Source organism: Trichophyton rubrum (genome assembly GCF_000151425.1).
Source record: "Trichophyton rubrum CBS 118892 genomic scaffold supercont2.1, whole genome shotgun sequence".
NCBI classification, from domain to species: domain Eukaryota; kingdom Fungi; phylum Ascomycota; class Eurotiomycetes; order Onygenales; family Arthrodermataceae; genus Trichophyton; species Trichophyton rubrum.
In genome coordinates this window covers 26,415-39,784 of record NW_003456428.1, presented here as the reverse complement: position 1 = coordinate 39,784, position 13,370 = coordinate 26,415, and the positions used below count along the sequence as shown (strand labels likewise).

The 13,370-nt window shown below is 48.3% G+C and overlaps 6 protein-coding genes across 6 annotated transcripts; all 6 read right to left on the bottom strand.

Moving 5' to 3' along the window:
• Window positions 1-499: 499 nt before the first annotated feature.
• Window positions 500-2,527, bottom strand: TERG_00012 (uncharacterized protein; the record flags this gene model as incomplete). The annotated part of the gene is made up of 2 exons (XM_003237970.1): window positions 500-2,331; window positions 2,407-2,527. The coding sequence occupies 2 exons, from the start codon at window positions 2,525-2,527 to the stop codon at window positions 500-502; spliced, it is 1,953 nt and encodes a 650-aa protein (XP_003238018.1).
• Window positions 2,528-2,633: 106 nt separating this feature from the next.
• TERG_00011 (uncharacterized protein) lies at window positions 2,634-3,284 on the bottom strand (the record flags this gene model as incomplete). Its single annotated transcript, XM_003237969.1, has 4 exons — window positions 2,634-2,701; window positions 2,768-2,835; window positions 2,890-3,117; window positions 3,196-3,284. The coding sequence occupies 4 exons, from the start codon at window positions 3,282-3,284 to the stop codon at window positions 2,634-2,636; spliced, it is 453 nt and encodes a 150-aa protein (XP_003238017.1).
• A 790-nt stretch (window positions 3,285-4,074) lies between these two features.
• Window positions 4,075-6,028, bottom strand: TERG_00010 (uncharacterized protein; the record flags this gene model as incomplete). The annotated part of the gene is made up of 5 exons (XM_003237968.1): window positions 4,075-5,067; window positions 5,138-5,403; window positions 5,458-5,525; window positions 5,578-5,699; window positions 5,762-6,028. The coding sequence occupies 5 exons, from the start codon at window positions 6,026-6,028 to the stop codon at window positions 4,075-4,077; spliced, it is 1,716 nt and encodes a 571-aa protein (XP_003238016.1).
• A 1,478-nt stretch (window positions 6,029-7,506) lies between these two features.
• TERG_00009 (uncharacterized protein) lies at window positions 7,507-8,374 on the bottom strand (the record flags this gene model as incomplete). The annotated part of the gene is made up of 3 exons (XM_003237967.1): window positions 7,507-7,669; window positions 7,731-8,226; window positions 8,308-8,374. 3 exons carry the CDS (start codon window positions 8,372-8,374, stop codon window positions 7,507-7,509), a joined length of 726 nt encoding a protein of 241 aa, XP_003238015.1.
• A 424-nt stretch (window positions 8,375-8,798) lies between these two features.
• On the bottom strand, window positions 8,799-10,567 carry TERG_00008 (uncharacterized protein; the record flags this gene model as incomplete). The annotated part of the gene is made up of 6 exons (XM_047747534.1): window positions 8,799-8,918; window positions 8,974-9,244; window positions 9,301-9,611; window positions 9,665-9,683; window positions 9,733-10,331; window positions 10,403-10,567. The coding sequence occupies 6 exons, from the start codon at window positions 10,565-10,567 to the stop codon at window positions 8,799-8,801; spliced, it is 1,485 nt and encodes a 494-aa protein (XP_047603490.1).
• A 1,099-nt stretch (window positions 10,568-11,666) lies between these two features.
• On the bottom strand, window positions 11,667-13,370 carry TERG_11506 (phosphoenolpyruvate carboxykinase [ATP]). Its single transcript, XM_047750617.1, has one exon. It carries the CDS (start codon window positions 13,297-13,299, stop codon window positions 12,088-12,090), a length of 1,212 nt encoding a protein of 403 aa, XP_047604985.1. The 5' UTR covers window positions 13,300-13,370; the 3' UTR covers window positions 11,667-12,087.

The window sequence follows — 13,370 nt, the reverse complement described above, 5'->3', positions numbered from 1 at the left end:
AGCACTTTTTCTGGACAAGGAGCTGAGAACATTATGCAGGACTGGCTGTTGATGGTAGGATTTAGTGCTCCCACCGGGGCAATAGTCCATCCGTCAAACTAGGCGTACCTGAGTTTTTGCGTACCACAAGTCGGAGAGTCGGTACCTACTTGGCAAGAGGCCTGACTTTTATCTATCCGTCTCCTGGCTGCCATCTCGCATTATAAAACAGGAGTAATGTATTAAAAGAACCGATCGGTGAAAAGGATTTCCTTCATTCAAGCTTCAAACGCTATTAAAACTGAATAGTACATGACAGGGTCCATAAAGACATGCTATATTTTTTTTTTTTTTTTTAAGTGACAAGCTCCTCCCATCAAAACCCGGAAGATATGGCTAATATTTTGAGGGTATCTGAGTTAAGAAAGAAAAGAAATGTGACCGTCTATTGGACAAGGAAATGGAAACACATGCTGGAGGAATGTTCGGAAGGTGATGATAGTTCAGGGTGGGTTGTAAGTTAAGAAGAGGAGTCGAGCTCGTTTAGGAATGCAAATATCTCCTTGGTTAAACTGGGATTCTCGGTTGCTGCTTCAATCAGATGTGAGCGTTGCGATCCAAAGACTACCTTTCGCCATGGCAAGTTGTTATATCGATTGCCAGATGGTGTGGATGGAAGTCCAATAAGAATGTATCTCATCACAAGCAATGCCTTGTATGCAATTCCATAAGGTTCGCCGTGTTCGTCGACAGGCGTGGGATAAAGCTTGAAGAGTCGCGCGCATTTCGGCTGGATGATGGCTCGGGGGGGAACGGGTGGTGGCTTGCTCATGTCTCTAAGTGGGGGAAGGTGAGCGGAGACGTGCCCAGCTATCTGTGCAATATTTGGCGTGGGAGCTAGGTATTCTGAACAGAAATCCCAGTGACATGCGCGAGGGTTTGAAGGCTGCGGCTGTAGATCCCATCCGCCTGAGGCCAAGGGGCTAAGTTGAAGGTGATCTTGGAACACATGGTTGCGCAAAATAGCAGGATCGATGAATACATGATCACATCTGATCTCTCCTTGTTTGCCCCAGAGGCAGTGAAGACTTGGGAACCCGTCCAGGTTGTAGGTGGTTTCAAGGGGGCGGATGCCACGGATAATGAACCGAGCAGAGGGGCCTTCAACAACTTTAGCCTGAGCAGAGGAAAAGGTATTGCTAACTGTGCTGATGAACTCAGTGGCTTGGAGGGTATCAGCTGATTGGACACCTGGGATACGGTTTTGGGAGAAGCACGCTTGGTAGGCCTGCCAGATTGCCAATTGAGTAATTTCACATTCTGGATCTTCGACAAAACAGCATTTGAGCCAGAGGCTGCAACGTTCGGGTTCGGAGTGCTTAACGAGGTCACGATAAAGATCTTGGTGTGGAACAGGGATTTGGTTGGAAGGCGGGGCCTTGCGCTCAGCTTGATCAATGATTTCCTTGTTGCGGACCACGCTGCCGTAATCCAAGAGATGGACAAGGTGAGGTATAAGGTCAACTGGAAGATTGAAGTCTGCGACAAGCTGCTGCACATTGAGTTGGTAACGGGAGAACTGATATAGGAAATCAAGGGCGACATAAAGAAGTTCGGGATCTTGCTTGAGAAGTGTGAGCCGGATGACCTGTTCAATAGTCTGGCTCGGGATCCTATCGATGATCTTGGATTCGATGCGCTCAATGGCGAACAGAGAGAGACATTTTAACCCGGTCAAGAGTTGAAATCGGTCTTCACTGCTTATCAGCTTGATAAGTGTCTGGTATAACGGGTCTTGGTCCCAAATGTCCCAGAAGGGACAAGTTTGTTCGATGATTTCCAAAAAATAGTTCTTGAGTTCTATGAACCTGTCCTGGCAGGGAAGATTGAGTATGATGGTTGCGCAGTCTCTTAGCAGCGGCTCTTCGGCAAACCAGCGGGCATTTTCCTCAAGCAGGCACATGTTTCGGATAATGAGGGCTGCCTGGTTGACACGCTGGAGTCTAATCCGGAACGACTCATCTTCGAGGTTGGTATCGTCAAGGCAGACTTTCTTGGATTGGATACGATGTAGAAGATCAGGTGTGCCAGTCAAAGCGAAGATGATATTGAGATTTTTGGAGGAGACATTATTTGGGTGATCAAGCTCGATGACCCATTGCTTACCGTAGACGAGAAGAGACACCTTTAAAACTTGCTTAACAAGGGACTCAGCTAACATGTTAAAGTCACTAAACTTGAGTTTATCTCCTCGTTCATCAGAAATGACGATAAGATGATGAAGAGCAAAATCGACTTCCTTGTCGATGTCCGATCGGATGCCCATCCAACAGAATCGATAGATATTGGGAACTATATCAGCGTTAGAACCGGGACCAGCCAAAAGGGAAAAAGAAGGTGCAATCCTATCAGTGTAATATTACATACCTTGATCTGGTAGAGCGAGAGTCATGAGAGGGTCGATATCAGGAGGTAGCGGTAAACGCAAAGAAGAAGTCGCAAAGACACCACGCCGATTGCTCGGGGTATCATGTTCGATGACGTCCATTTCGGCGGTGACAAAAGTGGCAGACAATGAAAAACAGAAAGGGAAAAAAGCGTATGTATCGTCCAGAGGAAAAAAAGGAAGAAAAGGGTGAGAGGAGAGGGTAAGCTTAGGACTGCGACTCCACGGCGCGTTTGCGCTTCCGTGACTGGCGAAACTTCGGTAACGCCGCGTTTGCTGGACATCCCCATTAGCGCGGCTGCAGACGACGGAGGGCACAGGACAGAGAGAGATAAGACCTACCTGCCCTTGCCTGAGACTCGCTGGGGATCTCAGACGGGGGAATCAGCAGCAGGTAGTATTCGAAGTCCCTATAGGAGAACGGTCAGTAAGGCACCCTTCCTGACAGCTGGGAGATAACTCACAGCAGCCGCTCTGCGTACAGCTGCTTAACCTGGTACGAGAGGGTTCCAACCAGGCCAGGAGGCACACCAGCAATATGGCCAGCTTCCCACCAGTTCTTCTTGTCCTTGGAGGCCTCGTCAAAGCCTCCTCTTGTTATAATCTGGACGAATAGCGTGTGGACGTTGACTTTCTTGCTACCGGCCTGCCAACGTGTTCCAGGACGGGCTTCCCACGGCTGGCTGCTCGATCTGGTTTCCGGTCATCTCAGGTCAGCAATTAAACACGCCCTTCGCCAGCCAACGGGGATCAAAAAACATGGAACTCACTTTCCCTGGCCATAGAAGTGCCTCAAGCTCGCCCAGAAGCGCTGTTCATCCTCGCAGACGAGCTCGGTGGCCGTCTTCTTTCTCTCCATCTCTCGTTCACGTGACTGTAACCTGCTTTGGTTGGTGGTTGTGCACGTGATTACCAGGGCGGAAAGGTAAATGTTTTGATCACCAAAAGATCAAAGCTTGTGCACGTGATGAGAAATTCTTTTTCTGGAAAAAGTGAGAAGCTAAAGCCGCTAGCCGCTTTGGGACTAACCTAGCCCTAACCCATGGTGACTAATCAGGAGAATAAAGAGTCAGGTGACCCTCCTTCTCCTTGAGAACAGGCGGGAAGTTTTACCAGGAAGAGACTGAAGGGAGTCCCCAGCGGCTTTGAGGGAGAAGATATTGCTACCACCTCATGATACTAGAAGTTATAGAGTTATGACTGCTAGCAGCCAGTGGCTTTTGTTAGGCTTGAATTACCTCTCAATGTGTCCTGGAGCCGATTCTACTACATTCTATCTATGGAGACCGTGCCTGTCCTATAGTGGTGGATTCAACACCTATCATTACACTGGTATGTTCTGTTATTGTCTTCTAAAAGGATCTGTGACAGTACTAAAATCCATTACTTGAGAAGACCTTTCACAATAGCCTGTTAGAGCCAGGCTCGTTATCTCTTGTAATGATACAAGGCTTTTATTCATTATGAATATCTAATTAACTATTTGAATACGGGTGCAAAAAAAGGTCACCATATCCCACTTAAAGCTAGTGATGTTCCAAATCTTCTAAATTCAATGATATTCCATTATTGCAGGATTGGCAAAGAATATTCGCATTATACTATATATATACCCAAAAGACTATGAAGAAACCTGTATTATCTTTACTTTACAAGATATCCTTCACTTCTTTCTTGGGCTGAATGAATCTCTTGAACTTTGGCCTGGCCCGGGTCTTTTGTTCGAAGGCATATGCCAATCCAATCAGCTTCTCCTCACTCCAGAGATCACCCATGAAACCAATGCCAATAGGAATTCCAGGACCCGAGGTGACAAGCTCTCTATCGTGGTTTACCTTAGTTCCATGTGGGTACACGCCCATCGGGACAGTGATAATAGGTGACCCTATCAGAGCTGGGATATATGGTGACAGATCGGTAGGGAGAACGGCAGCGTCAAGTTTGTGACGTCTCAAGGCACCAAGAATGCCCCCCTCATTGCCGAACTTCACGTTCTTCTGGTACATCGGCCAGAACTTAGGGTCAGTGTTTTTTACCCCCTTCTGCAGGGCAATGTCCCATCTGGCAGTATCGCGACTGGGATATTCTTCCAGGCGATGATGTTGGGTGAATCTTCGGAGAGTCTCAAGGTCGGTGATGTTGTGAGGGTTGACCTTGAGTTGCTTGAAGAAAGCAGGCAGGTTGGTCAGGCTGTCGGCATAAAGGATGTCGTCAGGGATGGGGCTTTGAGCGAATTCAGCAAAGGAAGTGAAGTCTGTGTTCTCAACTATGATAGCACCAGCCTTCTTCATGACTTCCAACGCTTGGTTGAACTGATCTACCACCGTCTTCGGTGAACCAAAGATCTTGATGACATTACGAGGGACTCCGATACGCTTTCCTTTGAGAGCATTGATGTCGCATGCTTTGACATAGTCCGGGATGGTGTCAAAGGGGATTGCGGAGGTATAGTTGTCATTCGAGTCCTTGCCTGCAATTACTTGCAGCAGGTAGGCTGCATCCTTGACTGACCTGGTCATGGGTCCGACGGTGTCCTGGCGCTCACTGATAGGGACGACAAAGCGACGGGAAGTCAAGCCAACTGTGGGCTTGAGACCGACGATGTTGCTCTTATCAGCGGGGCTAACAATGCTACCGCTTGTCTAGAGATATATTATACCTCATTAGCAACAAGTTGAAACTCGTGGGTGCTGCTTGCATGCAATCGCTCACCTCGGTTCCCAGAGTTGCAAAAGCTAATCCGAGATCAGAAGCAACACCGCTTCCGCTGGAACTTCCACTGGGATCTTGGTTCTTAATATATGCAGCAGTCACTTGGCCACCATATGCGCTCCAGCCGTTGGTAGAGTTGATCGATCGGAAGTTTGCCCACTGAGAAGCACCGGATTTGCCCATGATGACCAGGCCAGCCTCTCTCAGTTTCGTAGCCACAGTTGCATCAGCCGACGTTCGAGCGCCAAATATGGCATAAGAACCAGCTAAATATTTTCAATTAGTCTGGGATGGGATAGGGAAACAGCCACTCTACTAACCAGTGGAGCTCATCCTATCGTCGGTAAAGATGTTATTCTTGATGACGATAGGTAGGCCATGGAGAGGACTGAACAGGTTATTTCTCGTGTCTTGATCAAACTGGCATCCTATCGACTTACCCTCGAAGTTTGCCCATCTTCCTCTCATTGTCCATCTGCTTAGCTATGGTAAGGGCATCGGGATTGATCTCCGTGACCGCTCGAACGGTAGAGTTGACCTCCGCGATTCTGGCAACATAGGTCTAACAACAACTATTATCAGCAGGTTGTCTCTCTGATACGGGGTTTGCAAGGTAATACGCACTTTAACAAGGTCAACGCTGGTGAAGCACCCTTTAGTCAATCCATCTTGAAGCTGATCCGCAGTAGCTTCAATGAGCCGGGGAATATCGCAAGCTTGAGGGTCTATCAACCTGTCAATAATTGCCTGTTCGTCTCCAAATGCGATACACTGATTTGACCCATAGCTGCCATGGGCTGAGAGTATTGGAAGGTCATTTAGCTTACAGGCTGACACAATTGAAGTATACACAGCACCGAGCTGAAAGAGGAAGGTGTTGAGGCCCTTCATGATGATTGATAATTCTCCAACCAACTTGGATTAAAAAGTCTGCTCTCTATCAATTGGACACCAAGAGTCTCTGGGGACCTATTTAAATCATTGAGAGAAGAGACATTATGAACGCCTAAATGAATCTAGGCCTATCCCTCCCCGCTCAACCTTTCTCATATGTCTCCCCAAAATGACCCTGTCTCTATGGATGGGCTCAACATGTCTGGATACGACATAAGCATCTTCGCACGAATAACATCACTTGAGTGTGACTTGTCGACTCCGCCTGGGGAAGGATCTAAATCTCGGGCCAGACAGGCATCTCCAAACCTGGCCCTTTTCGCATGTCTGCACAAGCATCATGCTTTCGTGACGAGGATCAAGGGCGCAGCGCTTTATCTAGCTTCCTATTCCAGTTATGCCCGATAATTCTCCAAGAGCTGTGGGGCAGGCTAAAGTCGCTCCCGAGAAATCCGCGGCAGATGATGGATGAAAAGACCGAGAGCATGGTTGTATAGTTGGCTGGCAGGGAGTTTGAGCATTTAATATGGCCAGCTAGTTAGGCCGGGGCCGTGATATAATAGTAGTACTAAAGGACTCCACCCACGCCAGCCTGCAGTACGCTTAACGCGTTTTAGGGAGGTAGTATCCAAAGGAACTATATGTATCTCAGCATGGGCGTGGATCTTTCGCTTTCTAAATGTCGACCCCATGTCTAGCGGCACGGAGTTTTATCTCAGGGGTCCAGAAACTTGTGCCTGCTTATACGGTTTCAGCCCGCAAATCACCAAGATTGGGGCTTGATTACTACATACCCCAGGTTAGCTACACGGGTTGGAGATGCAGCTAATTTTAAATTACTAGATACAGAGTACTGCTTTGCTATGCGCAAGAGGAAGATTCCCTTGTCTCACAGAACTATGAATATGAGCATCAAAAGATATCCGAACTAAATAGATTGAAATGCAGTACATCAATAATACTTAGGATCTTGATAGAGCATGCACAAAAGTATATACAGGGTGGAAATTTGAACCAAGTAAGAGTGCAGGATATGTTTCAATCGCAACTGCTCCTTCTCTGGACCACTGTACGAAACCAAGGCTGTGGAAGACAAGCCAGAATCATCATCCCTTGTCGCCAAGCTTGCCAAAGACTCTCGACGCCTTGTCCTGTATGCCACACAGAAACATCCATGCATGCACGCTGGAGACACGGGGAAGAGAAGCGGACATCGGGGCAAGCCAGCAGCCTGGAGATCGTTGTGGCGTCGTTGGGACGGAGGAGAGAATCACATTGCCTTTAAAAAATAGAAAGAATAGGAAGGAAACCAGCGATAATCGTGTATGCAGCAAGGGAGTAGCGTGTTTTTCGGACTCTGGATTCACTTGATCCAAATTTGTTTCGAAAATCGCTTGAAGGGTATAGGGGAGTCCAAAACTTGGTCGTTGACATACTGGGTGTTTTATTCGAAAAGGGGGAATGATTGGGCGAAACTACGCGGTCTTTTTCCACGCGGTGTTAAGTCCGATCAAACTGCTTACGGTTCCCGCAATACCAAGAACGCCATCATCGAGGTTGACATATCCAAGACTAGAGAGTGGAAGAGTAAGATCGCATAGATCGGAAAAGAGTTGTGTTGAGACGGTAGCACGCTCCCTGCATTAGCTGTTAGCGACCTTGTGCTTACATTGAATCGGGAAAGGAGACTAAAACAAACCTTTGAATCTTCTTTCCTTCGACAGCTCCCTCGCCATCCTTTTTGTTTATCTTCTTCTCCATCTCACTCAATCTCCACATGGAGTAGATACCGGCAATGGCGCTGCACAGGAGTCCAGTCAACCATGCTTTCTGAGCGTGAGCTTGAAGTTTTTTAACAGCTGCGAACTTGCGAATACCCGCCGCATCGAGATACGTCAACATATCAAAGGAGAGATAGACTCCATATCCCAGTTGTCTTCCTACAGCCAGGTATTTAAGCACCGGGTCTGATCCAGGTGCACCGGCAACGCCAGGCTTGGAATCGAGCGCAATAGCAGCGGCCTTGAAGTGCTCGATATTCTTGCCAACACGGAGAAGCTTCCGAGTAAGGCCAAACTGCTTTTTCATAGCCTCAAATGGGTTTATAGTGGACTGCGCTCTGTTCGTACGGAGGAGGTACCAGGCGAGGAAGCGGGAAAAGTATTGCAACGTTCGTAGGACCTTATCGCGGCCAACTAGACACCAGCCAGTTAGCTGGTGATATTCCTCGGGAGACTATCAATGCCGGAGATGCAATTATTTATATATATACATACCGGTAGTAGCAATAAATCTAGAATAATGAGCCACCGTGGGGTGGTAGGCAAGGGCATCCGCAACCATCTCGACGGCGTTATGAGCGTTTTCTCTCTCTTTCGACGTTGAGTCCAAAACTGAGTTTGATTCACTTGTGCACGCTATCGAGCGGTAGATGACAGTTCGCGCGGTAAGATCTGCTCTCACTTGTTATGATAAAGATCTATCAAGTTGTATAGAAGTTGTTGTGTTCTGTTGTTTCATCCTGGACAATGCACGATCATGAAGGAAAAAGGCCGAGGGAGTCGCACCTTCAGCTGCACGTGATGTTTACCTCGGCATTTGTACAAGGGTCATAAAATGCGACAACTTTACGAGTGCTTGCAGGGTTGTTAAAGGCGAGATGGAGGTGTTAATATGTAAGGATATTAATTCTAGAGGTCCACGAGAATTGGTACGTGTGGACTATTATGTTCTACCTACTTGAGGAGCAAAATTGAAACGGCCGGAGTTAGTTCTTCTCCTGGTCGTGGCTCACCGGGACTGCCGCTTGAGTTCCCATTGTGCTTGTGTCATACCCGTTCTCTTGGAGATACTGTCTAAATCGCATATCTTCATAGGTGATTGTGTCCTATACTTGAAATTAGCATATCCGAGCCGTATATTACAGCATAAGGGTGACATACCTGTCCAATATGGGGCAACAAAAATACAGTCAATGCTGCGCTGAACAAACAGAGTGCACTAGACACAAAGAAGGGATCCTGCCCAGCACGTATCGGATTTGGTGCGTTATCTTTGATAATGGGAAAGACATATGTTCCCACGAAAGCTCCGATCTTGCCCATAGCTGCCGCTATGCCATAGTATTGTCCTCTAATAGCCGTTGCACTAGTTTTCGATGCTACAAGGCCAATGTTGTCTCCCGGTCCAAGCTCACCCAAGGACAAAAATATACTAATTTATTGGTTAGTCTAGGTCCAGAAGTAGACCTTGGAATGGATTTCACTTGCCCATAAACAACCACGAATCCAGCAACGTTTTGTGGTGTGGCAAGATATTTATAGCAGCCAGCCATGATAAATCCCAAGATACCCTGAAGACCGACTCCCAGAGCGAGAGCATACCTCGGTCCTATCCAGTCACTTACCCAAGCTCCTGCGAATGAACCAGGAATATAGAAGAGGTTGAGAACTGTGTTCCATCCAAAAGTCTTCCAAAGAGGAGCGGATGAGCCCAGAACGATTTTCAGCCAGACAGATGAGTAGATGCCAAAGGAGTATGCAGAAAAGTCGTAGATAAACCAAATAAGGGAGACAACCGACTATACGCAGGTAAGTATGAGGTAAGCCTGAAATGATAATAAGAATCGCTTACAAGTCGTTTCCAATAGAATCTAAGATAAATCAGCATTTATTGAGTGAAGAATGGGAATGTGAACGTACTTGACAATAAGCCAGACAGGATATTTATGCATACGTTCTCTGTTGAACTCTTCAGGCTCATTCAGTTTCAGCCGTAGCCAAAGGAGGGTTAAAGGAGGAATTACACCCAGTCCCAGCATCACTCTCCATGCAGCTCGTAGGTGATTCTCAGTAAATATCAAGACCAGGATCATGGGTACCAGGGCAGAAACAACAAATCCAAAATCGATTTGGAAGTTGGTAAACATGATGAACCAGCGGTTGCGGTGACCATGTTTTAGCTCTCCCGTGCTTTCGGCTGCTGCGACGCTGCCAGCTGGATATTCCCCTCCTATGCCGATTCCGAGGAAGAAACGGTAAGCTGTTAGGGCAGCAAACAAGCCGGCCTGGCTACCTCCTGCGCCATAAGCACCAGCGCATAATGCAGCGAATACGATCAGGATAATAGTCGAGGCCATTAATGACCATTTGCGGGAATAGTGGTCGCTTATGTAGCCGAAAAGAAGCTGGCCGATAACCGTGCCGGCGAAGGCAATCGAAGGAACATTTTTAACGGCGGAAGAGGCGTTATATGAATCTGGGTAGATCGTAGAGAGGATCGTGTTGACAGATCCAATAACCTGCGATGGCGTTAACGTGCGACCTTCAGGCTGGAAAAGATGGCTTAACTAGTTAGCAGCAGTTTACTTACGTTATTCAGATATCCATCAGAGAAGAGACCAGCGCCGCAAGCTATCGTCGGCCAGCTACGCTCCCATCTTGACTTCTCAGGGTTTTCTAGGCGGTGCTCTTGCCCTTGGTTGGACGCCACATCGATAGATGCGTCGCCCTTTGAGATGACTGTCGCGTCCGCCATTTTTCCCCAGCGTAGAGATCAGCAAAGTACCCGTACGTTGGTTAGTCCAACAACCTCAGGAGAAGTTGCAGGCTTGCCTCTCCTTATATATACACGACAAGAAAACTCAGCCACTACCCACAGAGAGAAGAGGGGGAAGCCGAAAGCGAAAGATTATTCGAGACGGAAACATGGCTGCCGGACTACGTAGCTTTCATATAGCTCCGTTCTTGGTAAAATTCACAGAGAAGGGCATAAATGACGGATGATGTACCCCGACCAGCATGAGTCTTCGATGTAAGCTATAATTGGCTCTAGTCTTTGAAGGCAGCCTTCTGCGCATCTCCCGCTATCAGACTTCGGGCAAGAAGGGAACAAGGTGTAACCCTCCAGTCAAAGACGGGATGGCGAATCCCAGTCGTCCAAAGTCAACTGTGAGTGGGCCGTCGGGGCAGTCCGAGGGCTGAAACACACCACGAGACGGGCTTAGAAAGGCATCGAATTGCAGCTTGCAGCAAAAAAAGTCACACCAGTAGATATAGGCACGCACGCAGGAGAGTTAGGGTAGGGGCCCGTGGGTATGCATAAGCGTTAAGTGTTCCCTAGAGTGTCATGATGCTATCGAACTACGAGAAAGGCGCCTCGAGTCTTGGGAGGCAAAGGGAGCAGATTTTGGCCTTTGTCTTGGCTTTATTTCGGTGGCATGGAACTGGGCAGAGCCATGGGGAAGCTTAACTATTTGCTCTAACTACTCCGTAGACCCGCTCTGTATAACTTACCTGAACGCCTATTTTCGGCACTACACCGCATGCTGAGACCCTCCTTCGCCTGCCCGGTAATGACATTCAGTTTTGAATCCGTCGCGTGTCCGTTGCATGGAGGTCTTTTATAAGAAGCCCACGCGAGCGTGCCAAGGAGCGTCAAGGCTTATCCCCGTCAAGCTCACCGCGCCAAGCCTTCCCTCCTCCTGCATGCGGAAACACAGCACACGTCTGGTTGCGCTCGAAGGATTACCGAGAGTACAAAGGCGAGACGTGGAGACATTACCGCCAGGCGCCGCTTGTGGCGGTGTATGGATTACCTTTAAGAGTGAGCTCAAGCATAAGTTTCGAAAATCAAGTTGGTTAAATTTAAATGTTTTGTTTTTTTCTTTCTTTTTTCTTTTTTTTTTTTTTTCTCTAATGGGTATAGTCTATGGTTTAATTAATTGTTTCCATCTCCTTGCGCTCACCAACTCAGCTCACTCACTCGCGAAAATCAAAGCCAAGACAAGACAAGCATAGTAAGTAAAAAGAGGCAGGCACAATTTGTAGGAATGAGGGCAGTCTCTCGACCAAGAGAGATAGCGTAATCGTTGTGATTAGCCAAAGCAAAAGTGAAAGTAAAGGAAAAGCAACGCTGAGTATCATATGCGGCTTGACAATAAGGTAAGATAGACAAAAAGTTTAAGAGGCACTTTTCTAACCAAGGCGGGTCATGGTACATTTCGAGTGTATCGGTGGAACATTTCAATGGGTGACGATGTGAGCAAGGAAAATGAATTAGCTGGAAGGAGCATTGCCGTTAAGAACCTTCTCTGGTTCAGCAACAGCAGCCTTGACCTGCTCGACAACGCTGCCAACGGCGGCGGCGGCAGGCTTGACGGCCTCCTCGACCTTGGCAGCAGCAACAGCTGGGCCGGCAGCAATGACCTCTGGAGTAGCCTCATCAGCGTACTTCTTGAAGTTGTCGTTGAAGAGGACACCAAGCTTGGTCACCTCTTGCTTAAAGTCGGCAGAACCAGTCCAGGAAGTCTTGGGGTTAAGAAGCTCAGAAGGCACGCCGGGGCAGGAGGTTGGGATGTGAAGGTTGAAGGTGTCGTAGACTTCATATTCAGCCTTGGCGAGATCACCAGAGTGGATGGCGTCGAGAATGGCACGAGTGTACTTGAGGGGGCAACGCTTGCCGCCAGTGGTGGCGCCGGCACCAACCCAACCGGTGTTAAGGAGCCAGGCGTTGGCAGAGTGTTCGCGGATCTTATCAGCGAGCATACGAGCGTAGCGCATTGGGTGGAGAGCAAGGAATGGCTGGGCAAAGCAGGAGGAGAAGGTGGCCTGAGGCTCGGTGACACCGTCCTCAGTACCAGCCATCTTGGAGGTGTAACCGGAGATGAAGTGGAACATGGTCTGCTCAGGGGTGAGCTTGGAGATTGGTGGGAGGACACCACGAGCATCACAGGTGAGAAGGATGATGTTCTTGGGGTGGCCGTCGGAGATACATGGGATCTTGGCGTTCTCAATGTACTCGATTGGGTAAGCACAGCGTGTGTTCTCGGTCAGGGTGGAGTCGTCATAGTCGACGGTACGGGTTTCTGGGTTGAAGACAACGTTCTCGAGAACGGAGCCGAAGCGGATGGCGTTGAAAATATCTGGTTCCTTCTCTGCAGAAAGACCAATGCACTTGGCGTAGCAGCCACCCTCAATGTTGAAGACACCAGTGTCGGTCCAGCAGTGCTCGTCATCACCGATGAGGGCACGCTTAGGGTCGGCGGAAAGAGTAGTCTTTCCGGTACCGGAGAGGCCGAAGAAGACAGTGACATCACCATCCTTACCCTGGTTAGCAGAGGAGTGAAGGGTGAGGACGTTGTGCTTGACTGGCATCTCGTAGAAGAGCACAGTGAAGACACCCTTCTTCATTTCACCAGCATACTCGGTTCCGAGGATGACCATCTCCTTCTCAGCAAAGTTGATGGCGACGGAAGTGGCACTGGTCATACCCTCAGTCCATCTGTTGGCTGGGAAAGAACCGGCGTTGTAGATGACATAGTCGGGGTGGAAGTGCTCGA

Bases quoted from the DNA above. Each gene is read 5' to 3' on its own strand.
- TERG_11506 (XM_047750617.1), bottom strand. From the start codon at position 13,299: ATGACCAGTGCCACTTCCGTCGCCATCAACTTTGCTGAGAAGGAGATG.